We start from the raw sequence: 27,043 nt of genomic DNA on the forward strand, positions 1-27,043 counted from the left end.
GTGTCTCAAAAATAAACACTAAAAAAAAAAACAAAAACAAATAGGCATAAATAAAAGTCTGAATCTTAACAACCTTGGATAAAAATCCATACTTACGACTTTGAGGAGGTAGCACGGCTGAAAAGGATATCCACCAAAGGAGTCTCCTGAATGCTGAAGCCTTCATCACACTCACCTGAACAGGGCTGGTCTTCCAACTCTGACACATACCCTTCACCCTTGTCCTCCTCTTTGGATTCTTGCTGAACCTTCCCCTGAGAATGCCAGGCAACAAAGGAAACTTTACAAAGAGATTTACTATCTGCAAGGTAATTCTATCTGCACGGGGTAAATGAAATCTGACCTTAAGATAAGAAGGGTCAATTATATAAAGCTATAAAAGAAATCAGAGAAAGGTGACTTAACTAGACCTACATCAATGATTTCTTGCTAACAATATGTCTGGAGAACTGTGATTCCATACCCCAAGAAAAAAATGAAAAAGCAATATACTAATTGCTAGATGGATGCTGTATTCTTTTAAAACTGTCAGCATGACATGTGGACCTTAAGTTAACTAGTCTAGCGGATCAGACAATATTAATGACAATGGCATTCTAAATTTTATCCATTGCTTACTATGACCCAAGTACTAAGCTAAGAGCTTTACACGAAATGTCTCATTTAGATTTCATAGCAAACCTAAGGTAGAGAAAGCACCATTATTCCATTTACAGCAGAAAAAGCTGAGGTTCTAAGATGTTCACTGACACACCCAAGGTCACACAGCTAACTGGTGCTAAAACCAGGATTTGAGCCCAGGTAGCTAACTCACTGGAGATAACCTATATGCAGTAACCACTCTGTTCTGCCTCCCTGGACAGACGACCAATCAGTCAGATGATTTAAGTTATCCACTTACTTCTTCACTCTCTGTGCGTAGTTGCTGAATTGCACAAACATCTGAGGGAGCTGGAGCCACCTCTGGCCTTCCATCTTCTCCCAGTGACTTCTTAGCTACTAAGGTGTCTACCCAGGCTGAAAGCTGTCCGGGCTGTCTACATGGTTCTTCTCCTTCAGTAGCTTCAATTTCCCTTCCCTCCTGTTGTTTGGCACCAGACGAAAGGCAGCAACCTTCACTTGATTCTTTGCTGCTAATGCACAGTGGCTCCATTAAATAAGCTACCTGCAATCATAGTTTATTATTAGATGCATAGGAACACCAATAGAAACGATCATCTACATATTAATATTGTTACATGATTATACTGTGAATGTGACTAAGTTTGAGATGGAAATGGATTAATTCATTCATTCCATCATTTAAAATGTATAAAATATCGGGGCACCTGGGTGGCTCAGTTGGCTGTGTCCAACTTCAGCTCAGGTCATGATCTCGCAGTTTGTTGGTTTAAGCCCCGCATCAGGCTGTGCTGACAGCTCACAGCCTGGAGCCTGCCTCAGTTACTGTCTATCTCTCACTGTCCCTCCTCTGCTTGTGCTCTCTCTCAAAATAAGTAAATAAACATTAAAAAAATAATAAAATGGGGGCGCCTGGGTGGCTCAGTCGGTTGAGCATCCGACTTCAGCTCAGGTCATGATCTCATAGTTTGTGGGTTTGAGCCCCATGCCAGGCTCTGTGCTGACAGCTCAGAGCCTGAAGCCTGCTTTGGATTCTGTGTCTTACTCTCTCTCTGTCTCTCCTCCACTCACACCGTGTGTCTTTCTCAAAAATAAATAAACATTTAAAAAAAATTTTTTAAATAAAATGTATAAAATATCTCATATACACAGACACTGGACTAGTTGCTAGGCACCTAACAGTAAACAAGATAGATATCGTTCTTGCCTCTTCAAGAAGCTTGCGTTCTCATTGTTCACGTTGTGTCAACCGTGATCAATTGGGAGTGGCAGTCTAGAAAAATGCTGAAAATTTTTATCCACCATGGACAATCCAGATAGAAGGAACACAACACAGGAGTTGGATTCTTGCTGATCTTTACCTAGGTTCTCCTGAATGTGTGAAGTTGCCACACAGACTCTGTCCAATTTAGTTTATTGCTGGTGGTAAACCTTAACCAAGGTAATAAGGACACTGCAAAATACTGCCTTCAAGTCACATTATAAGCTTCAAAAAGAGTCTGGGCATTGCCTCCCATAACTCAGAAAAACAAACTGCAATGCTATTCATAAGGTAGTCCTAGACAGAGAAATCCCACTTCCTATGACCTTGGGCTTCTAATACCTGGAATCTTAGAACATTCAGCCAAAAAGTACGTATTTGGCACACGTTTTGTATTAGCACCAAGTGCTAGAGACATAGCCATTAACTTAGTTCTTGCCACTATGGAGCTTTTGTTTTAGTCAACAATATCAAAAGTGGTAGAAATGTGTATGGGTAAGCATTCTCTTAGAAACTTGGGACTTCCAAACTTTGGAAACAATGGCTCCCCATTACCTCAGAAAGAAAGTGGAGCAGATTCTGGCAGCTGACTTGCTCTGCCTCTTCCTGAGATTCCTCACTGCTTCCGTCCCCCACAAGCAGCTCACTAGGTTCTCTCCCTGGGCTGCTTTCCTCTAGTTCCTCAGCCCCTGGCTCCTCTGTTTCTCTCCAGCTTCCCACATCAAGATCCAGACTGGAATCCCATGAGCTGAAGAGGGACCTGCAGTCGTTGCTCAGCTCAGAGTCATTGGGATAGTCTTGCTCTGAATCCAACCAAACCCACTCATGCCCCATCTGTAAATACACAGAAAAAAAATGCATTAAATTCACTCACATCACTGTTTTCAAGACGTTTCCATCTCCAAAGTTCAGTAGAAAGATAAAGGATCAGAAATTTCTTTCTACTCACCATTAGAAAGAATAAAAGCTAGCTGAAGGGAGACAGGAGAGGAAATCTTTGTCATTGGGAATAAAATGAAAAAGCCCCATGTCAAACAGTTAAAATAGTTTAACAAAGGTATTACCCAGTAATTCTTTCTTGGGTTTCCTTATACTCAAGGAAGGATGGAAGGATGGAAGGATGGAAGGATGGAAGGATGGAAGGATGGAAGGAAGGAAGGAAGGAAGGAAGGAAGGAAGGAAGGAAGGAAGGACAAGAGCATAGTTAGCTAGTTGAACAGAATTCCTCTATCCCAAATCACCCTTAAACTCAATTGGAAGGCAATCCATTTGAAAGACAAGAGATACTTTGCTCAGTGTACAGGCATTTTAAATTTATCAACCATTAAATCCTCAAAACATCCTTTAAAATTACCTGAAGCACCCTCCAGATCATATTTATCACTCACTTCTCAGAATGAGAACTGCAATATCAAGTTTTAAAAATACCCTCCTTCTCATTTACACTATCCTGGTTTTCTTACCCCTTTATCCTCCCTTTTACAAGTTTCAAGAAATCCTTGTCTTCTATATTGCTTGGCCTCTGCTTCCTCATGAATACTTCCTTAAAATAATGTCTGTATTTTAAGGTTTCAACTTTGATCAGATGACTCCTATTCAAATGGCTCCTAAACCTCTACCTTTACTTATGTGTATTCTGGTCTCATTTTTCCATGCATCCAAAAGTCAATTCCCCTCAGGTGCTCTACCACCTGCTTCAACTCAACATTTCTAAAACTCATTATCACTTCCTGAATATCTCCAAAATCATTTGCTCTCCCCAATTACCTTATGCCCACCATCAACGCTATTTACTTAATCCTCTTTCCTTCTCTGGTATTCAGTAAGCAAGCCCACTTCCCCATTTTCATCCACTATTTTTCTCAAAGTTCATCCTCTGTTCCGGAATAAATGTCATAGCCTCGTGGTCAGTGTCTTGATCTTTAATCTAACCGGCTCTGCCAAGCTTACCCATCACCTTCTCTGCCAAGCCAAAGTCTATGTCCTTTAACGGATCTCCTCCACAGTCCTCTCCAATTTTTAGGGCCTCACTGCTTGTATCACATGCAAGTTTGTAGACTGCTTTGAGAATATACTACTGTTACTTAATCTTCTAACTCCTGGATTGACTGAACTCTTTTCTATCACTTCACAGGAACATATCTTCTACTTCTTGAGCATCATAACAAGCTATATGGTTCAAGCCATAAAGATCCGCAACTTCCAATAACTTTCTTAAACACATCTTTCTTAAGGAGGTTCTACATTCTAGACAATACCCTATGTCTATTTCTTTTTTATTGACCTATTTCTTTATAATAAGGCTCATAACTATTTCGTTTCAGTTATTTAGTAACAAAATTTAGAATAAACTTAGATGATAAATTTGTTAACTCTTACATGGATTTTAGCCTTCAGATAACAATGAATTTATTATTTTTATTTTTTTGAAGTTTAGTTTTTGAGAGACAGAGCATGAGTGGGGGAGGTGCAGAGAGAGGGGGACACAGAACCTGAAGTAGGCTCCAGGCTCTGAGCTGTCAGCACAGAGCCCGATGTAGAGCTCAAACTCAAGAACCGCGGGATCATGAGCCGAGCCAGTCAGATGCTTACCCGACTGAGCCACCCAAGCACCCCAACAATGAATTTTAAACTACACATAAACCCTACATATAGAAATAGGAAGGAAATAGTATAATGTCCTAAAAATATCATCTGCAAAGACAGTACACTAGGTAGAACCAATGTCTGAGAAAAAGGTCAGTACGACCTATGTCCATGCTCTAATCCTCTTCAAAAGCAATGCCATGAACAGAACACTGAGAACTTTGTTTTCCCAAACATTCAAGAAAAGCTTAATAAGATTATCCTCATTGCATGATACAACACCTTAAAACATTACTTCTAAATTCAGTCTTGGTTACTTACCTTCTCCAAGCAGTTGAACAGCTCATATTTATAATACCACTCCCCCCGCAATAATCTTGTTTCCAGAGATGATAAAACAATTATCATGCAGAAAAAAACCCCACAAGTTTCTCATTCGCATACACAGAGAGAACACACCAAAGACTAGGCTTTTCTTTCAGAGTTTATTGTGTATTGTGTACACACACATTTCACAGGTGTTTTTCTGTTTTTGTTTTTTTAAAAAGTCTGTACACTTCACAAGACAGTACAAACTAGCTACAATCTGCTAGCTACACATTAGGACATTAACACAGCCCATGATTTTTGCCCTAAAACAGGCAACTGTGCTACTCCAACTCTCTGAGAGAGATTTCCCCAGCTCATGTCACATGGCCCAGATGCCTCCTCTTCTGTAACTTCCACTTCTGGAACTGGGCCCACAAGCCCAAGCTCTATCTTGTTTACTTCTACTTCAGGTTCAGCTCAGTGAGGGTACTCTGAAGCTTCACTTTTTCATCTTCATATCTGCTTCAATGGCACAGCGGCGCCCCCTGGTTCCCCCATCCTAGATGACAGGCAGACAAAGAAAGGGAGCATGAGTACAAGTTGCTGAGGAGGTGAGAGAGAAGTTGCAACAATATTGGGGATTTGGTTTCATGGGGAAAGAGGAAGAGAATCAGCAGAAAAATCCAGGATATGAAGGGCATAGATCTGTCTTCCCACAGAGTGGGCTAAAACTTCCTGGCAATAGTTTGTGAGAGGTAATGCAGGACAGAGTATCTTGCTCCTGCCCACTACAGAGGTCACTGGGGTTCACCTGGGGTCCCAAAGAATGACTATTAGTCATCCCACCCAGGCCCCAAACCATGTTCAAAGGAAGAGGAAGAGTAAAAGAAAGGTGGGAGGGTCAGAAAGGGCAGTGGATAGTGAGATTCTTGGCTAACATACCTGTCCAGCTGTTGGTCCCTATAAGAAAGGCCTTTCCTGCAGACTGACCCTGGCACTAGTTCCCTAGCACCTCCTGACAGTTGTTTTCCATGAGATCAGGACAATCAGAAGGCTTCTTTCCATTTGCTGCTCTCTCCCTGCAGCCCAGCTCCTTCCTCTCGTGCAATACTTTGCTGTCTTCAATAGATAAAAGATCCTATTAACCAGCTTTGCAACAGCCAGCCAACTGCTTGGGGATCCACAGTCATTGTTGCAGGCCAATAGGAAAGAAGGGAGATTACAGTGTTCCGTCTGTGGTACAGGCTGAATGAAGCCTGTAGGCAAGATGAATCAGTGAACACTTTTGCTGGGCTAGGCCATTTTTACATTCTTAACATGCAAGGACTCTAAAATTTTAAAAGCTCATGAACACAAGTTGCCTTTGAGGCGACATGAAGAATAAAAATACCACCTTGCATTTGTATAACACTTTAATTTTTTTCAAGCCAGTTCCATACTTATTATCTCATTTTATCCTCACAACATCCCTGTGAGGTAGGCTGGACAGGTACCTCGTTATATGAGCTCCATCACACAGATGAGGAAAACAAGGCTCCAACGGATAATCCAGTGAGTTTCAGAACATGTGGTTTTCTAGCCTGATGTTCTTCCATTACATCATGCCTCAATGCCCCATATGAACACAGAGCCAGAGGATTGTTCAATTTACAGAGGAAAACGATAATTGTTTAGGGCTAGCTTTACTAAGTTTATCTCTAATTCTACCAGCCACTACTATATGTAGTGGTCACTGTTCCTAAGAGCCTTATCTTAAATTGTATAGAGTGTTTGTGTATCAGGCATCAGTCATGCAACTTAATATTAGGGGAAAAGAAAATAATTATGTGCTGGGCATCTGCTGGTATGAGGAACACTTTTTAGAAGCCAGCTAGTAGCGGCTGCTCTGAGCAATCATTTATTTGTAAGAAAAGAATTGGCAAAAGGTGGAGTCAAGAAATGAGGAGCAGATGCATCCTAGATCCTTACCAAGAGTACCTCATTTCAGCCCAGTGAACTCATAAATAGTCCCTACCCAGCCCACACACACACACATGCAGAACGACAGAAATGCAGAAGAGACAGTTTCTTAATGACCTGAATAAAGAGAAGTTCAAGACACTGCCACGGTCTGCATGTTGGATTTCCCTCTGCCACCCACCCCCAGCAGGAGCTGAGAATTTTTGTGGCAACACCACCCCTTGCAGCCATTCAATACTTACAAAGAGAGAGAGAAGGAAGGCAGGAGAGCCCATGGGGACACTGTCCTGTTAGAGGACAAACAAACACTGATCAGGTTCCACAGAAACTCTCAGCCACAAGCACCCCAAACCTCAGGACAGAGACACAAGCACCACATACACAAAGACAAAATTAAAAAAAAACTCAAGAACAAGAGGAAAGAGAACCAAAAGCAGTCTGGCCATTATGCGTCTGGAACAGGAACTGATGGTCCCTGATCGCTGCAAGTCATTTCCCCCACCATGCAAGCACTCACGCAGAGAAACTAATAATTCACTCATTCAGCTCACAATTTCTTGTATGACTGGGCCCTTCAGTCACAGCAGGTTTCTTCAATGTTTGGATAAGTGCAAACTACCACCATCTTAAGATGTACACATGTCTATACACCACTGGAATGTAGCAGCCCAGCAGTTACCAAGTAGCAAGTAGTAACATAAGGCTCCTTAGATGCTTCAGACTTCTAGCACTGGAACACTGGCATACAAGGCTCCTTCTTGGTCTCCTCACCTTCTCTGAAGAATCCTGTTTGCGGGTAGAATCTCTCCCTCGAAGACTTTTAGCACTGATCCCAGACTCAGATGTCTGCATAATCAACTGTGTGGCGAGGAATTGCTACAGGGAAAAGAAACAGGGTTGGCCCCAAGATCTGAGCCAGTATGGAAGAATTCAGACACTTCTGGCTTGTAAACAGGATTTCATGTAGTACCCTTTTGCAAATAGCATTCAAACACTTCTCAACTGATTACAAGTTTTGCATTTCAGGTTTTAATTCTAGTTACATATGCTAAAGGAACTAAAAATGCTAAATATCTATAACCTTTTTTAAAATATTAATATTTGAGAGAGAGAGAGAGAGAGACAGAGACAGAGAGAGAGAGAGAGAAAGAACAAGTAGGGGAGGGACAGAGACAGAGGGAGACACAATCTGAAGCAGGCTCCAAGCTGTCTAAGGTGTCAGCACAGGGCCCGACACGGGGCCTGAACTCCCAAGCTGTGAGATCATGACCTGCACCAAAGTCAGATGCTTAACCTACTGAGCCACCCAGGTGCCCCTAAATACACATAACTTTTTTTTGGCCATCATACAAAATAAGTATCTCTTAAGAATGAGAAAGAGAAAAAAACGTGAACCAAAAGTCATTAGGCAATTTACTTTAGCAGACAATAGACAGATAACATCCCTTGGAAGCCCAATATCCCAAAGGGTGTCTGGTAATACTACTATAGAAGTCGATTATCTATGACGGAAAGAATAAACTATATCCTGTTTACTATGTACACACTTGATGTAATTTTTAAAAAGGTGTTTACCATTTTATAAATGAATTATTTAAAAACTTCAGGAAACTGAAGTTATTTGCCCAAGGGAGAATATTCTCATAACTCTTTTACCAAGCCAACATGAGAAAACCAACATGAATCCAGCAAGAATAAAATTTTATGTTCCTAATTGTGTCCCTGATGAATATTCTATGTAAAAGCCACAGCACCCTTTTTTGACATCAGTATCAACCCTTCACCTGAGTATTTTCATTTCATCCTTGCTAAAATACTAAAGATCCTCAAAGTACCTGGATCTGCTCTAAGACATCTCGCTGCATTTCTACTGCCATATGATAGACATCATGGTCCGAGCTATTATACATTACAGCATTCTGGAACATCAGCATAATGTCACGCTGAAATTCAGCTGTGCTGCGAATCAGTCCATTTTCAATGTTTTTCTTAATAGTTGACAAATCCATAGGCCTAAAAAAAAACAAAAAAAAACCAAAACAGGTAAATGGAAGAGAAGAGGACCCAAATGGATCTGAATATATTATTACCATATACATCTTCTCATATATACCCTTAGTCTTAGCTGCCAGGACTCAAATACTAACCCCCTCACCCCAAAATATGCACTTAATCCAAAAACCAAAGTTAATCTATACAGTAAGTATTGGCTGGGAAAGGTAATAAAGGGGGTTCTTTTAGACTATCTTTGGTGATCCAGCCACTGAAATGATTAGCTTACCACCTGGTTACCTTTACTCACATCAAAAACATTTGCTTTAAACTTACTGTCTAAAGCAAAAATCCATTAAAACTAAACAATTTACAATTCAGGCAAGTCAGTATGCTGAATGGATCATGGCTTACCTCTGTACAATGCTATGGTAGCCAGGTGCTATATCATCTGTAACAGGCTGCAGGAAGACATTGGCATATCTGTCCAAAAAGAGTAAGGTGCAATTACTTACCTATCCTTCAGAAGCAGGTGAGGGAACATGATTTAAGTAGCTAAAGGTTGTTAAGAGCCAATGCCACCAATCCCATATAAACCTACTCAGACTCTTCTCTAGTCACAAACATGCAGGAGGAATAGGAGAAAATGTTCCTACTGACTGGTAAAGCTCACTCACCTATGATTAGCTGCAGCTCTCCATACAAGCATGATAGCTTTCTTCCAGATTTTCTGTGCCTGAATAGCTTCTTGATCCTCACTACAGACGGAGCTGAAATAAGAGAGTCCCATTAAGCAGAAGTCAAAAAAAAAAAAAAAAAAAAAATCCTCATCATTTCTTGTCAACTATTAGTTCCAGACCAAGAAAGAGAAGATGAAAAAGTAAGACTCTCCCACTTCTCACCTCCACTATATCTTGACCTCAAAGAAGAATCTCAGATACTCACAACTGTGAAGAAGCAGGGCTGCTGGGGATGGAGTCTGCCAGTGTATGGGACTGCAGCGTAGCATTGTGTATGCTAAAGCCATCATCACTCTCGCTCACAGGGGGTTCATTATCCATTTCTGACAAATAGCCTTCTGCTTGATCTTCTTCCTTAGCCTCCTCGAGGCTGGCCGCTTCACTGACTCCATCTTCCTCCTCATCCTCACCTGGGGCATCCTTAGACACAGTGTGCTCCGGTCAACAAATGCAAGCAAAGCTATCCAGCAAAGTGTCATTAAACATGATCTTTTGGGTTAGATCAGTTCTAGAAAATGGCCTCACACTGTTTCCTGACTGAGCTCTCTATCACTTATACTACCATCTACTTACACTAACTGATCAAGTTTAATTTAGAACCTGGACAAAGAAGAAGACCCAGGATCTTTTTAAAAGGAAGAAAAAAAAAAGCTACTTACTTAAGACTAAGCTAAGAGGCGTTCCTTCTTTCCCCTTGCTCTTGAGAGGAACTCTGACCCTGGGTACAAAGTTATCAAAAATAGTTTTTATTTTGTGTCTCATCTGATGGAGCAAGCTCACATCGCATCACTTTAAATGTTTATTACTGTTTACAACTACTTTAGTAATTCTAAAAAGAAAACTCTGGATAACTTTCTTTGGATAGAGTAATAATTTGATTTCTGGTATGTTCTCCCTGACTCTGGCATCCCTATTTACTCCAAATCACTCTGAGGTATCAAAGTTTCTTTGTGCATTATAAATGCAAAAGAAAGCTCTGTGTGAAATTCACATATTCTTTCAGATGGGAAGCACATATGGCCACAGTACTGCCAGTATGCCTGACTGTCCACTGCAACTTTTCCCCACGCAACTCCTTTAACCAGTCTCATCTCAGAAAAAAAGATGCACGTTCACTGAAATTTATTACAAAGGTAGTGCTATTGGGAAATCTAGTCACACAGCAAGAGGAATAAAGAAAAGTCTGAAATACCTTTATCTGGCTTCCAAAAATAGTCCCTGATTCTTCTTTCAATGAGTCTGCAGAGGAGAGAAAGACTACCTGAAGATTTTTCCACCTTAGCCTTCCCCTTCCTATGGACAATAATCCCCTGCAGCTCTCCTTTCCATGCTGACCTATTCTACCTCCTCTACTTGCCCACAACCCACAATCCCTCAAGAAGCCTAAGCAAAGGATTTCAAGTTAGTTACAGAGTTCAGATTTCCTGGGCTTATTATTTACCTGACATTTCAAACTTGTGCTGAGTCTCTGCCTCTAAAGGATCTTCAATGGGATTTGAGCCATGTGATGGAGACAACATGCTTTCAGGGGATGCCTGAAGACCAAAAAGAATACATACCCTAAATACTGATACATCACTTCAGCTACAGAAGTTTATTTTTTCAATGTTTATTTCTTTTCAAGAGAGAGAGAATGAGCAGGGAGGGGAAGAGAGAGAGGGAGATATAGAATCTGAAGCAGACACAGGGCCCAAACACATGAACTGCAAGATCATGACCTGAGCCAAAGTCACATGCTTAACCGACTGAGCCACCCAGGCACCCCCAGAAGTTTATTTTTTAATGATCAGACTACAGAAGAAACTCTTAGTCCTACCCACGTAAAAGGAATCTAATGGTCACCTTACAAGGAACAGGATAAGCATATATAGCAATGATCACACCTATAGACTATGGCCACATCAACCATGTGACAATTCAGGAATGCAACAGGAAAACCAAAGGCCTAAGCATCACTTTTTTTTAAACATTTATTTCTGAGAAAGAGAGCGTGAGAGGGAGAGGGGCAGAGAGAGAGGGAGACACAGAATCTAAACCAGGCTCCAGGCTCCGAGCTGTCAGCACAGAGCCTAACGTGGGGCTCAAACTCATGAACTGCGAGATCATGACCTGAGCCAAAGTCAGACGCCCAACCAACTGAGCCACCCAGATGCCCCTTAAGCAGTCACCGCTTACCTAAAGTATAACCCTCCATCCTCCCAGGTCGATTTTATTTACTTATTTTTTAAAAAATGTTTTAGGGGCGCCTGGGTGGCTCAGTCGGTTAAGCGTCCGACTTCAGCCAGGTCACGATCTCACAGTCCGTGAGTTCGAGCCCCGCGTCAGGCTCTGGGCTGATGGCTCAGAGCCTGGAGCCTGTTTCCGATTCTGTGTCTCCCTCTCTCTCTGCCCCTCCCCCGTTCATGCTCTGTCTCTCTCTGTCCCAAAAATAAATAAACGTTGAAAAAAAAAAATTAAAAAAAAAAAATTTTTTTAAAGCTTTTCTTTAAAAAAAAAGTTTGAGTAAGAGAGAGAGTGGCCATGAGCAGGGGAGGGGCAGAGAGGGAGAGAGAGAGAGGATCCCAAGCAGGCTCTGCACTGCCAGCGCAGAGCCCGATGTGGGGCTCTAATCACGAACTGTAAGATCATGACCTGAGTTGAAACCAAGAGTTAGACACTTAACCAACTGAGACACCCAGGCGCCCCTAATATTTATTTTTTTTTTAAGTTTTTTTTTTTTTTTAACATTTATTTATTTTTGGGACAGAGAGAGACAGAGCATGAACGGGGGAGGGGCAGAGAGAGAGGGAGACACAGAATCGGAAGCAGGCTCCAGGCTCTGAGCCATCAGCCCAGAGCCTGACGCGGGGCTCGAACTCACGGACCGCGAGATCGTGACCCGGGCTGAAGTCGGATGCTTAACCGACTGAGCCACCCAGGCGCCCCTATTTTTGAGAGAGAAAGAGAGCTCGCACACATGCAAGTGGAGGTGCAGAAGGAGGGGAGGGGGGGGGAGAGAGAGAGAGAGAGAAAGAGAGAGAGAGAGGGGGGGGGAGAGGGGGGGAGAGGGAGAGAGAGGTTGAGAGAGAGAGAGAGAGAGAGAGAGAGAGAGAGAGAGAGAGAGAGAGATTGATTGATTCCCAAGCAGGCTCTGCTGACAGCACAGAGCCAGAGCCACAGCTGGGGCTCAGTCCCAGGAACAGTGAAATCATGACCTGAGCCAGAATCAAGAGTTGCCTGCTTAACCGACTGAACCATCCAGGTGCCCCTCCCAGGCCAATTTTAAATACCTCTGTCTTCACAGTTGTAAGTGGAGTCTCATCGCCTTTTCCACCGGAAACATCTGCTTCAGCAATCTCTCCTGGGGCAATGTTTCTTGGTTCCTCATCTAAGTCTTGACTTCTGAGTTCTGGTGGCTCCATACTTGTGGCTGGAACAACTCCAGCTACTATTTCAGGACCTGAGATGCCTTGCTCTGGTTCTGCAGGTTCCATTTTAATCTCAACACTGGGCTCCCTGATGTCCACCAGTTCATGGATTCCTTTGTTTTCGGTTTCCTCAAAGTCCAGCCTTTCTTGTTTGACTGTCATCTCCGGTGCAGGGAGAGATACTGGCTTGTCCCGCTCCTGCTGGATAGGGTGCTCCCAGGGGCCAGGCAGGGACTGGGGATCATCATTCTCTTCACAGAATGACAGTGCTGCTTCTACTGCTGCCACATCCAGCACTTCAGGATGATCATCTACCTGTCCCATAATACATACACTGTTGAAGTCAAAGAAAGAAGCCCAAGTCCCTCAATTCTGTTAGCACCAAATGAAATGACCTGAATCTATAGCTTCTCTCTCCATCTTCTCCATGTAGCAGATGCAACCAATGGGCAGGCACCTGTCCTATGCAAACCAGTAACACAGGGATGGCTGCGAGAGGACTAATGTGAGCACCAAAGGGCTTGGGACTATGGAGATGGAGATGGGCAGAAGCAGGAAAAATGTTTATGTACCTACAAGAAGCAAGGAGAGGCTGAGGAGAGAAGCCTATGTAGGACTGATGAGAGATTCTTTTGGGCTCTGTGAATAGTTACCTTGTCCTCAATGATGGCAATGATGTCTCCAACGGTCTCAAAGTCCAGCTCTTCACCTGTGTAGGACACAGCAATATCCATCTTCTCAGCCAAATCTAAATCTTCCTTCCCATCTATGCTGGGAGGCTTTGATCCTCCAGGAGCCTCGGCTACCCCTGATCGGAAACACTCTTCTTTGATAGAATTGATGATCATGGAGATTTCACTGCTATCCATGGAAACAGTCACAGTATGTGGATCCCCCACAGCCTCCATGGGGACACAGGTGTCAGGCTGATTCACTGAATAACAGGAAGAGAAAAGAATTTCAGAAGCTTATCTAGTACCAAGTGACCACCTGGATATCAACCAAGGCTATAGACAGATGTCAAGTACCCACACACTTAAGCTCACAAAGTTACCTTAGATCTACATCTGCCTATGTTTTTTGGTTCTCACTTTTATCTAGAAAGTAGGGTGAGCACACATTCTCAAGCCTACTCATATGTGTACACTTAGCCCCTTTCCCCCAACACATAAATGCCCGCCCACATCTTTTCATTCTTGTTTTTCTAAGGATAGAGATGTCCATGGAGAACAGTTACAGAAGCATCTGAATTGGAGATGATGCTCTTGGTCAGCTTTCTCTAACTGAAGCTCGAGATGAAATTCTGGACCTACTGGCTGCTCAGGGCGTGGGTCAGGGACGCACCTGGAGCTACACTCTCAGGAGTGGAGACAGCCGGAGCAGAGGATGGTGCTGGCAGCGCAGGCATCATGACAATGGTAGCCTGGGACACAGACTCTACAGGGGGTGGCACAAGTTTAACTGGAGGTTCACTGGCAACAGTAGTGAAGGAAGCAAGAGGAGTGGTGAACTGTGTAGGACCAGCTTCTAAAAGCCGGGAAAGAGTAGGAGCACCTAACAGACAAAGAGGTACACAAAATGAGGTAAGAGGAAAGCACATGAATACGAAGCAAGAGCCACTTTAAGACTCAACCAAGAAAAGTTTTAGTCCCAAAGGATGAAAGGAACTCTTCTTTTTTTTTAAGTAAGCTCATTATCTATTTCCTTACTTTTTCCAAGCTTTCTAATAAAGATCTTCTTCCAAGTTAGGAATAAACCAAAATACTAGAACACACAGGGTGTATGAAAAACAGGTGGAAATTTTTCACTGGAAGAAAATCAAACAATAACAAAACCACAAAAAACTGGTATGAATAAATCTGTCACTTCTGCTTCAGTTAAGCATGCTGTAAACCACCCAAGTTCAACACCATTCAAATATCAATAACTGAGGTTTGATATTTTGTAAAGCTTTTCTCTTTGCTTTACTTTTTCTATCTCACTCAATTCTCTCAACATCCTTGTAAAGTACATTATGTTGCAATTAATACAAAAGCAAAGTGGAGCTCAAGAGTTAAGTCATCTCGCCAAAGTCACAAAATCATTAATGTAGGAAGCCTGAGACTCAAGTCCAGTTCTCTGGCTCCAAATCTTGATCCCCTATACTACAGCCTCAGATATCTCTAGCGCCTTTCCATAATTTTGCAAGCCCCAGAGAAGCAGCTTCACTACTAACTTCACTATTCTTCTCATCATTATCTATGCTGTGGTCATCCAGAGATATTACTATTTAGAAGACAGAATGGATTTACAATCTGGGGCACTATGTGGTTTAACAGGTAAGGTAGCTCCAAAAAAAGTTGGGCTTTACATCTAGGATTGACAGTTGCTTATTATCAGAGGCTAGAAACCAAAGATAGTCAATACTAAAATTAACATCTTTGAAGTAAAGTAGATAATGGAAAAGTATTGACTTACCTGAGGCAGCAGGGGAGGCTGCAACAGTGTTGGGTGTTTGCTGCATCTCCCCACCATGTATCATGGGAAGAACCCCGCCTACCTCCAGGAGGACACCTGTACTGTTCAAGTGGCCAGAAGCCACAGCCATTTCACTCTCACTGACCTATTAGGGAAGAACAGAGGTGAAGGATACACTCAAGCTTTCCTTTACTACCATTTCCCAAAAAAGCTTCAGCAGTTGACCAAACTTCATGAAGTTAATATCCATAGAGAATAATTTCAGACACAAGGGAAGCTCTACTTTTTAAAACTTATTTGACAAGAGTTCTCTGTAGAAGAGAACCAAAACAGATGTGGTTTCAGATAACTCAGGACCCGAGGATACTATCAACTTATTGGTTTTTTGTTTCTGTTTTTGTTAAGTTAACATTTAATTAGGAGATCTCTTTCTCTTTTGAACTTTTTTTTTCCATGTCATATTTTAGGTCCCAGGCACTCCCTTCCAAAGTACTAAATCACCACAGCTCTCAAACACCCACAGAAGTCTCCATACCAGTCTGGGGCTAGTAGGCAGGAGGCTGCCCTTCTTCAAGAGCTCTGACAGCAGAGGGGAGGGGGGTGGAGTTGCTTTCTGTCCAAGCATCTTTTTCTGGGGTGAATCATCTGTTACTGGGGTCATGGGGGCTTCTAAGGGTGCAGAGCCTGGAGGAAGGGTGTCAGGAATCCCAGGAAACGAGGTGACTGGGGTACTCGGCAAAGTCCCAGGGGTTACCTAAGAGACAACAGAGAACCTTTATCTGACTTCTCATACTCTGGAAGGTTCCCTACTAATCTGGATGGGTTAGTGTGTCTAACTATTACTTTATTAGTCCTGAGTGTAACTGCCCAGAACCCTCTACCCCTCCTGCTCTCAGCCATATGTTTCTTCCAGGTTTCTCTGTTCCACCCAAACTCACAGTGACCCAAACATTCCACCCAACCTGCCTTTTACAAACTCCTTAACCACTACCAATATTATATTTACAAGAACACTATCCCTCATTTCAGCAGAAATTTTAAAAAACTAGTTTACTTACAAACAACTTCTTATTTTACCTATCTCTCAAAAGGTCAAAAGGCTCAACATTTTTAGGTCCATCCTTATCTTAAGAGCACAGAACATGGTAAATTAAGTCTTTGGCCTTCAGACCAAGAGAGGAAATTGCCTCTAGGCCAAAAGTGGTTTCCTCATCACTCAGCTCTCTGCTGGCTTATTGCCCCTTTGCTGATCAATTCCTGCAGATGAAAATATACTCACTCCAGAGGTGGCCTCTTCCATAGTGGTTGTGGTCAAGTCTCCAAGTGGATAATCACCTCCTGGGGAGGCAGAATCTATAGGAGAGCGGACCATCACAGTGGGTAATCTCCGAGGGGGTGTCTTTACTGCTTGACGAGCTAAAACATAAAAAGCAACAATTTTTAAGTTTTCACGATTAAATAAACGAAACTGGTCACTACTCTGCTATTACATAAAAGACAAATAGGGACGTTGCCTGATGAAAGCAGTATTCTACTTGTGGGAGACAGATACCTCTTTTTTAAAAGTTTATTTAAGTAATCTCTACACCCAACATGGGTCTCAAACTCACGGCCCTGAGATCAAATGTCAAATGCTCTCCCAACTGAGCCAGCCAGTCACCATGAGACAAGCAACTTTTTAAGACTCATTTTTCCTAAGCATAATTCTCACCCTAAGCAAACCCACTGAACTATCTCATAGGTTCTTGGAATAGGAAGGTGGCTTAAACATCCTTCAATATCCTCTTCAACAACTTATTATTACGATTTTGTTTTTAAGAAGAGAAAAGACCTCACTGGCTCAGAGCTAGAGCTACAAATGCTTATATTCTTATCCAATGACTGGGCTATTCTTAATCTTCTTATAGAGCTTTGCTTCCTAAAAACTTAATTATATTCAACATCTGTATTATCAAGCCTTCGCGTCCTAAAAGGACCCTAAGTCTAGTGAGAACAGAGCAGAGCTCATTTTCCAAGAGTTTCTTCCTGGATATAAAGGGATGTTTTTATTGTGGTAAAAAAGAAGAGGACATAGATAAGTGTGCAAATAAAATGAAATTAGTGGATTCTATGTTACAATATAGTCTTCAACTGTTATTAACATGCAGTACTGTATATATAGTTAACTGCTAAAGGGAGTCAGGAGGAGGTTCCATTTACCTTGATATGCAGCATCTGTAGCCTTCCTCTTTACTTCAGCCTCCTCTTCCTCCAATTTCTTTTTCCTAAAGCGGGAAGTAAGGGTAAGATCCTAGCCAGCTCTAACTCCTCCACAGGTCATAACACCCTCACAAAGAAATTTCTGCCAGGCTAGCACTCTATGGAGGAAAGGCCTAAAAAGGAATACTTCTCAGCAAAACAGGAAATTTTTAGTGTACTGCCAAACTACCAGCTCTTCATTCAGGCAAACTAAAGCCGCTTTTAAGTTAAAATTAAGTTGTATCTTCACACTGAAACATTCCACATTATTGTCTACAACTCATTCTCCCCTCCCAGCTACCAGGCCATGGGGCAGCTTTTCCCTTCCAGAATCACTCCAGACTAAAAGGATGGCAGATGGAGGAGATAAGCCAGAATATTTGAGGAGAAAAGGGGTAAAAACAGAGGAAGGTATACAGAAGGAAGAACAATATAATATAACCCACATCACAATGTCATTGCAAAGCTCATCCAGTCTGCTGTCCATGTGCCCAGCTTGAATTAGTTCTGCATCTCTTTTCAGCCGTCTAGAAATAAAGAGAAATGAGTTAACTGGGTCTTTTAATCTATTATTTAAAAAATTCTGACCAGTATCAAAAGTCAGCCCCTTTGGGGGCGCCTGGGTGGCTCAGTCCGTTGGGCGTCCGACTTCAGCTCAGGTCACGATCTCACGGTCCGTGAGTTCGAGCCCCGCGTCGGGCTCTGGGCTGATGGCTCAGAGCCTGGAGCCTGCTTCCGATTCTGTGTCTCCTTCTCTCTCTGCCCCTCCCCCATTCATGCTCTGTCTCTCTCTGTCTCAAAAATAAAATAAAAATGTTAAAAAAATAAAAATTAAAAAAAAAAAAAGTCAGCCCCTTTGGTCTCTCCCAACCATTTGGCATTCCCTCTGCTAAGTACCTATATTTTTCTTGGGTTTCCTTTATCACTTTCTTTAGTTCCTCAACTCGTTCAGCAGTCAATTTCCGAACAATGACATCTTCAACGGTTTCTACCACTTCGCCCTTTTCACCCCTTTTCCGTCTGTAGAAAATTTCAAAACAAAAATGCACATTTGCATAAAAGAACATTTGTTCCCACTCCCACTTGCTTTCTTTGAGCCTCTCCACCATCTAACCATAGATAACTTCTGCTCTATTTTTATCACCCAGTAATACTAATAATATAAATATATTATTTATATGTTATAATCATATATTATAAATTTATATATATTTAAAAATACTTATATATATATACAAATATATTATATATATATTTATATATTATAAATAATATAAAACTGACAGGATTCCTCAGTAAACATTCTCCACTAAAGAGATGTGGCTTGAACACCTGGCTTTGTACTCACTTTGGGGTCTCAGTGGTCTCTAGAAGCTCTGAGTACTGCGAAGCACAATGCTATGAAAAAAAAAGTAAAAATATGAACAAGCCTGGAAAGGAATGATCTTTCAAAGTTTCAACATCTCAAACTAAGGCTTGCAAAGAAGAGCTATATGTAAGATGAGTGGTCTCTAGAAGGGCAAATACTTTGCAGTCAAATCAGTTCAAAACACTTAGTACCAGGACATAGAACAGGGAGTCTTCTAACCTAGAATTTATATATGCAAGGAAAAGCAACCCAAAAGCCAAATGTATAGTTAATATCTACTGAGTAGTTACCACATGCAAGGTATTGTGCTATACGCTTTACTGGTATTGCCTCAACTAAATCTTTACAAGAATCCTGAAGTACCTTTTATCTCCATTTTACAAATGAGACAACTGAGAATCATGGTCTAAAGAGTCTAAGTGAAGTCATAGTAAACTCAGATCTTTTTAACTCTCAAGCTTGGACCCTCCTTACCTGTTAGTTACACAACAAGAAAAGTTTATAATATGAACATACATGGGTAGACTGGCCAACAGTGGGGAAAAAAGGAAACAGTATTCTCAACTCTTCTCTCTTTGTGGTATAAAAGACTTGTGATTAAAGAGCAAGGCCTGGAAGGGAATGCATTTCACGTTTCTAAGACTGCTATAAAAGAGCACTTGCCATTTGCACCTACATGGATGGAACTAGAGGGTATTATGCTAAGTGAAATTAGTCAGAGAAAGACAAATATCATAGGACTTCACTCATATGAGAACTTTAAGAGACAAAACAGATGATCATAAGAGAAGGGAAGCAAAAATAATATAAAAACAGGGAGGGGAACAAAACATAAGAGACTCTTAAATATGGAGAACAAACAGAGGGTTACTGGAGGGGTTGTCAGGGGGAGATGGGCTAAATGGGTAAGGGGCATTAAGGACTCTATTCCTGAAATCATTTTTGCGCTATATGCTAACTTGAATGTAAATCAAAAAACATAAAGTAAAAAACAAAAACAAAAACAAAAAAACTCACAGGAAAAAATAAATAAATAAAAAATAAAAGAGCACTTGCTTGGGAACTTACTTTTTGAGAGAACCAGTCTGGAGGGCGGCCAGGTTCTGCAAAGGGCTTGATTGCTCTGCTAACTGATACCCTACACAAAATGAGAAAAGCCTATTACACACTAAATAGAAAAAAAAGGGGGCGGGGGTGGGGGTTGAGGGGAAGCTATGCTAATAGTTCAAGGTTTGGAGTACAAAATTTAGAATAAATTGCCACCAGAAAGTATTCTAGAATATGTGACTATGGAAAATGACACAACTACTTTAAAATCATTTAGAGGTAAAGAATCATTGTGAAACCGTTCTCACAGGTGATATATTTCCTGGCTGAAGTGAAGGTATTAGTCTAGTACATCATCATTTCTGTTCATTTGAGAAAGTATTTTCATGTTGATTTTGGCTCTTTTAAAGAGATCTGTCTTTTGAAAATCAGTTTGTAATATATTTCAAACTAAAAAGTTATCTTTTAGGGTGCATGGGTGGCTCAATCGGTTAGCATACAACTTCAGCTCAGGTCATGATCCCACAGTTTGTGAGTTTGAGCCCCGCATCAGGCTCTGACAGTAAGGAGCCTGCTTGGGATTTCTCTCTTTGGCCTTTCCCCACTTCCACTCTGTCAAAATGAATAAACTTAAAAAAATTTTTTTTCTAATAAAAAAGTTATCTTTTGATCCACTAATACAATTCATAGGAATGTAATATAAAAAAATAACCTAACAGGGGTGCCTGGGTGGTTCTGACTCTTAGTTTCAGCTTAGGTCATGTTCTCAGAGTACCATGAGTTGGAGCCCCACCTCAGGCTCTGTACTAGTAGAGTGCAGTAGAGGCCCCCCTCTCTGCCCCTCCCCCACTCGCACTCTCTCTCAAAATAAACTTAAAAAAAATAGTAATAATCCAACAAAAAAGCAACTACCAAGAAGAAAGCATGATGTGGACTTGATCAGAACAACAGTTAAGTTTTTCCTAAATGCCTGCAAGGGATTTAACTTATGGCATTTCACCTCAACAAAACATTAAATAGACCATAAAAATAATTATAAAATGTATGTAGCAAAAAGAAACATATGTACTACATAATATTAAGTGAAAAAATGAGACAAATTTCGGCTATCATGTAATCAAGCAATCTTTTAAAAAGTTGTAGATAAAAAGACAAACAGACAGAAATAAAAACAAGACTAGAATGGGATCACAGTGGTATGCAAAGGGGCTTTAATTGTGTCTATGTTTATTTCTTTAAAAGGATGTGAAGAAAATATGACAAACTATTAAGATTTATTAAATCCAGGTACTGGATACATGGATATTCTACCTTATTCTCCACACTATATGGTTAAAAAACTACATAACTTTATTTTTTATTTTTATTTAAAAAAAAAATTTTTAACGTTTATTTATTTTTGAGACAGAGAGAGACAGAGCATGAACGGGGGAGGGGCAGAGAGAGAGGGAGACACAGAATCTGAAACAGGCTCCAGGCTCTGAGCAGTCAGCCCAGAGCCCGACGCGGGGCTCGAACTCACATACCGCGAGATCGTGACCTGAGCTGAAGTCGGACGCTTAACCGACTGAGCCACCCAGGCGCCCCAAAACTACATAACTTTAAAAAGAAGTTTTTTTTTAATTTGTATTGAGATAATGGTATCACACAGTTCTTTTCCTTTATAATATTGTTATTATGATATTGTTATATGGATAGCTATCAACAAAAAATAAAGTTCGATACATAATTTACACCTTGTACCAAGAAAAGCCCCAAATGAACCAAAGATTTAAATGTTTAAAAAAATTTTAACTAGGGGCACCTGGGTGGCTGTCAATTAAGCATCAGTTAAGGACTAAGTTAATCCCTGCTTGGGAGTGTCTCTCTCCCTCTCTTTGCTCCTCTTGCGCACCTGTTCATGCGCGCTCTTGTGCTCTCTCAAAATAAATAAACTAATTAACATTAAAAGAAATTTAACCATGGAAGTACGAGAAAAAAATCATAGAATTATTTTATAATCTCAGACTAGAGAAGAACCTTCTAAATAGGTCACAAAATCCAGGACCTGTCAAAAAAAAATTATTAATAAACTAAGTGTATTTTAAAAGTCTTAATGTAAAAATATTACCACAAGAAAAGACAATGGCACACTGGTTTTTAAAAAAATGCATGTCGGGGCACCTGGGTGGCACAGTCGGTTAAGCGTCCGACTTCGGCCAGGTCACGATCTCGCGGCCCGTGAGTTCGAGCCCCGCGTCGGGCTCTGGGCTGATGGCTCAGAGCCTGGAGGCTGTTTCCAATTCTGCCCCTACCCCGTTCATGCTCTGTCTCTCTCTGTCCCAAAAATAAATAAACGTTGAAAAAAAAAAAATTAAAAAAAAAATGCATCTCATAGCTCAAACAAATGGCTAATCTCCCTAGTATGTAAGGAGCCCTCTCCCAAGTAATGAGAAAAGACAAATAATCAAGAAGAAAAATGGAAGAAGGCATCTTACAAAAAAAGCACTATAAACAGCTCTTTAACACACAAAGATATTCAACCACACTCAACATAAGATAAATGTAAATGAAAAATATAAAAATATGAGAACCATTTCTCACCTTTTATAACACTGTGAAAGATCGAACCAAAAAACAAGCATTGTGATATATCACCAACGGGAATATAAATCGAAACAATTGGAGTAGGTCAATTTGAAATATTTATCAAATTCTGTATCATATATTCTTTGACCCAATAATCCTATTTTTATTTTACATACAAATATGCAAAGTCGTATTTGTATTAGGAAATGTCCATCAATAGAATACCAGGTAAATAAATTACAGTTACCTTTATCACAATACCACACAGACACTTAAGAAAAAACAGAATGAGACAGAGCTTCACATACACTAAGTTACAGAAAAAAAGACAAGCAACAGCAAGGTAAAGAACAGTATATATAGTATAAAACCATTTGTGTTTACAAAGTAGGAGGAGAGGGGTGCTTGGATGGCTCAGTCAGTTTAGGTGTCTGACTTCGGCTCAGGTCATGACCTCTCGGTCCCTGGGTTCCAGCCCCATGTCGGGCTCTGTGCTGACAGCTCAGAGCCTGGAACTTACTTCAGATTCTGTGTCTCCCTCTCTATCTGCCCATCCCTCACTCATGCTCTGTCACTCTCCCTTTCAAAATTAAACAGTAAAAAAAAAAAAAGGAGAAGAAAACATGTATTTGCTAATGTATATAAAATCAATGCCAGAGAAACACAAGTAATGAAACTCTAAGAAAATGCTAACACTGGTAGATGAGGTATAGCAATGGAAGACACTGTATGCCATTCTGAACTTGGAAACTTATGATTTAGTACCTCCAAAAAAAGAAATGCAATTTAAAATTTCAAAGTTTTACTTAAGTGTTCTTATACTATTTTTAATTTGTGATTTATCAAATTAGTGTGATGCATTTTGTCTTAGGGTTTACCATTTGATTTGGTTTAAAAACAGCTATTACCTAGGATATCCAGATTTCACCTTTGAAAAGTTATTTGAAGGGCACCTGGGTGGCTCAGTCGGTTAAGTGTCCGACTTTGGCTCAGGTTCTGATCTCACAGTTCATGGGTTCAAGCCCCACATCAGGTTCTGTGCTAGGCTCGGAGCCCGGAGCCTGCTTTGGATTCTGTGTCTTCCTTCCTCTCTCTCTGCCCCTCCCCTGCTCATGCTCTCTCTCAAATATAAATAAACATTAAAAAAAATTTTTAAGTTATTTGGAAAATATATAAAGCTGCAGAAATGTTAAGTGTAATGAGCAATGGTGCCTCTGTAGACTCATTTGAACAATTAAAATAGCAGAGATGTGCCACAAAACACAAATTTGTTTATTAAATAATTAACAGGCTTAAGACAAGTAAAAGGTGTCTTTTGATTCTGAGGAAAAACAAGCAAATGTTAAAAATAAAAACGGGTACGTCCTAGAAGTAAAAAAAAAAAAAAAAAAAAAAAAAAAAAATCGGAAACCAGAGTCCTTACTTTCTGGTCTCTAAAAAGAAATACTGAGTGCCAAGACAATTTCAATAGGAAAAGAACAGTCTTTTTAACAAAGACTGGAGACTGAGACAACTGCAAATCTACATGTAAAAAAGATCCCCGTCTTACAACCTACAGAAAAATTACTCAAAATGGATCACAGACCCATATATAGAGAGCTAAAACTATAAAGCTTTGGGGATGCCTGGCTGGCTCAGTCAGAAGAGCATGCAATTCTTGATCTCAGGGTTGTGAGCTCGAGCCTCCCACAATGGGGGGAGAGATTAAATAAAAACATAAACAAAATAAACCTAGCTTTGAAAACATAGAAGTAAATGGTCTCTTAGCTATGACACCAAAAGCATAAGCAACACAAGAAAAAATAAATTGGACATACCAGAATTAAAAACTTTTGTGCCATAAATTAAACCAATCAAAAAAAAAAAAAAAAAGACAACACACAAAAGAAAAATCTGCAAATTATCTGACAAGCAATTTGTGTCCAGAATATTTACAGATCTTAAAGCTCAATAATAAATATATAGATAATCCAAAGGATCTGAGCAGACATTTTCCCAAAGACAGACAAATGACCAATAAGCACCTGAAAAGATGCTCAACAACATTAATTATCAGGGATATACAAATCAAAACCACAATGAGATACCATTTCATACCCACTAGCATGACACACAGTAAGTGTTGTCAAGTATACAAAGAAAATTCATTGCCTGTGGGAATATAAAGACCATGGGGCCCTTTTATTTAAAAAAATTTTTTAAATGTTTACTAACTTTTGAGACAATGCGAGAGACAGAGTGCAAGCAGCAGAGGGGCAAACAGAGGGAGACAAAGAATCTGAAGCAGGCTCCAAGCTCTGAGCTCTCAGCCCAGAACCCCACGCGGGGCTCTAACTCACAAACCCTGAGATCATAACCTGAGCCGAAGTAGGAGGCTTCACCGACTGAGCCACTCAGGCGCCCTAAAATGGGGCCCTTTTAAAACATAGTTCTAGGGGCGCCTGGGTGGCGCAGTCGGTTAAGCGTCCGACTTCAGCCAGGTCAAGATCTCGCGGTCCGTGAGTTTGAGCCCGCCTCGGGCTCTGGGCTGATGTCTCAGAGCCTGGAGCCTGTTTCCGATTCTGTCTCTCCCTCTCTCTCTGCCCCTCCCCTGTTCATGCTCTGTCTCTCTCTGTCCCAAAAATAAATAAACGTTGAAAAAAAAATTAAAATAAAATAAAATAAAATAAAACATAGTTCTGCTATTCCTCAAATTTCATTTATATGAAATGTCCAGAATAGGCCATCTAGAGAGACAGGAAGCAGACGGGGTATTTTTGCCTGAGGGTGTGTGTGGGGGTGGATATTACGACTGTCAAGTGGCAGCTTAAGGAAGGGATAAGAGACTACTTTTAAGAGTAATGAAAACGTTCTAAAATTAGTCTGTGGAGATGATTACACAACTCTGTGAATATACTAGGTTACTTTTATGGTATTTGAATTAAATTTCAATAAAGCTGTTAAAAAACAAATACTGCTTAAAGGTTAGTATGATTAACTGTAAGATTGCACCAGTGTAATAAAAAAAATACCCAACAGTTTCTAAGACCCAAGAAAGCAGCCATCTTAGATGCCTTACCAATTTTGATCTCCACTCCTCATAACTGAAGAGGCTAAACAGAGCTTCTCTCGGATGGACCATGGCTCTGTAGGGCCAGTACTCAGCAGCTTGTGTTCTAAAAGGAGAAAAGACTTAGAGAACAAGCCACCCAGACACTAGTTCTAAGGCCCAAAGTAAGGACTAAAAGCCTAATGCAAAACATCCCGGATTCTAAGAACAAAATGAGTTACTATCACCGAATATTGATTTTCACCTAAGAAAATACCACCACCGAATGATTATTCCATATGAATTGCACTGAATATCTGGGAAACCTTTTACTTCTTCAAATGACATGGCTACCGTTTTATTCTAAAAATGGAAGGGGGGAGGTCAGAGTAAGATAAGGCACTTCCCGGAGAGGCCCAGTTTTAACATTTTATTCAAATTTGAACGCAAAGGCTTCTTCCCAGGATTCCGAGCGGCCACCCGCTCCTCCACCCCGAGCCTAGTGCCCTGCCTCCTTCTTAGCATAAACTTGTTTACTTCTCTCAGTACCTCCTCCCCCAAGTAGCTGTCGGGCCTAAAAGACCTTTTCAGTGTATCCAAAAGAGGAAAATGGCTGAGACGCAGAAAACGCAGTTTCCCTAGTGGCCGAAAAAACTAACAGTTAAAGTACCCTGTTTCTGTGGGAGATAGAGTACGGGCCTCAAAAACGTTGGTCAGAAAACGAATGGCTTTTGGAAATCAGGCTACTCCGTACGGCTACCGGCATTTCTTCGTCTGCACACCCAAGACTCCAGAGCCCCTTTATCTCTCACCCCGCAGAGCTCCCAAACACACAAAGATTCGCGGAGCTGCTCCTCTCAAATCTCCGCAGCCTCCCTGAAACACAAGACCGTTCGCTTCTGGGCGTCTAGTCGTTGGTCTTCACAGTACGGTCGAGCGCAGGTCTTTGAAGACCCTGGGTTCTTAAGCAAATCATTGCACCTGTTCCCTAAGCGCGTGACAGAAATGTGGTGCCTAGTCTCGGGTCTAAGAGGCCTTCCACACAAAAACAGCGGACATACTTACTACCCGTTCCTGTCGCCATCTTGGCCCCGAAGACTCCAACCCCCTCTCAGGGAGGACTGCCTGGTGGGGCTTAAGCCCGGGAACTCTGGGAAATAGATCGCTTGTTCGCGATGCCTCCTGGGAAGCGTAGTCCCAACCTTCAGGACTAGCAAGCTCCCTAAACCAGGTTTTTTGAGCGATCTTAGGAAGCAATGTGCTAAAAAGGATGGCTCTGAAGCCTCAGAATTTCCTTTAAGTTTCTTAGAAAAGAAACGCGTGTATCCAAGGAAAAGTGTTAAGCGCGAAAAATTCTAGGCTTTCCCAAATGCAAACTCCGACAGTTGGTAACCCGGACCCGCATGAGCAGGGTAGAGGTCAGACCAGAGCAAACGGTCTAAAAGGCTCCACCGCCCCCTT

General features: G+C 41.2%; 1 protein-coding gene across 3 annotated transcripts; it reads right to left on the reverse strand.

The window, feature by feature from the left end:
• BRD8 (bromodomain containing 8) lies at positions 1-26,982 on the reverse strand. Of its 3 annotated transcripts, XM_047844962.1 has the most exons (24): positions 26,648-26,982; positions 25,613-25,709; positions 20,008-20,077; positions 18,919-18,968; positions 18,468-18,590; positions 18,017-18,097; positions 17,532-17,596; positions 16,612-16,748; positions 15,868-16,086; positions 15,333-15,477; positions 14,220-14,429; positions 13,529-13,809; positions 12,738-13,190; positions 10,910-11,003; positions 10,661-10,707; positions 9,674-9,888; positions 9,406-9,498; positions 9,143-9,211; positions 8,572-8,749; positions 7,508-7,612; positions 6,979-7,023; positions 2,438-2,716; positions 902-1,165; positions 1-254 (listed from the first exon to the last, which is right to left on the reverse strand). In XM_047844962.1, exons 1-24 carry the CDS (start codon positions 26,664-26,666, stop codon positions 93-95), a joined length of 3,501 nt encoding a protein of 1,166 aa, XP_047700918.1. In that variant the 5' UTR covers positions 26,667-26,982; the 3' UTR covers positions 1-92. The 3 variants fall into 3 exon arrangements, with proteins under 3 accessions (XP_047700918.1, XP_047700989.1, XP_047701033.1); XM_047845033.1 differs by lacking the exons at positions 1-254; positions 902-1,165; positions 2,438-2,716 and adding an exon at positions 4,940-5,336 and having other exon boundaries at positions 26,648-26,975; XM_047845077.1 differs by lacking the exons at positions 1-254; positions 902-1,165; positions 2,438-2,716; positions 6,979-7,023 and adding an exon at positions 4,940-5,336 and having other exon boundaries at positions 26,648-26,975.
• Between the last annotated feature and the right edge of the window lie 61 nt (positions 26,983-27,043).

Source organism: Prionailurus viverrinus, chromosome A1 (assembly GCF_022837055.1).
Source record: "Prionailurus viverrinus isolate Anna chromosome A1, UM_Priviv_1.0, whole genome shotgun sequence".
Lineage (NCBI taxonomy): Eukaryota > Metazoa > Chordata > Mammalia > Carnivora > Felidae > Prionailurus > Prionailurus viverrinus.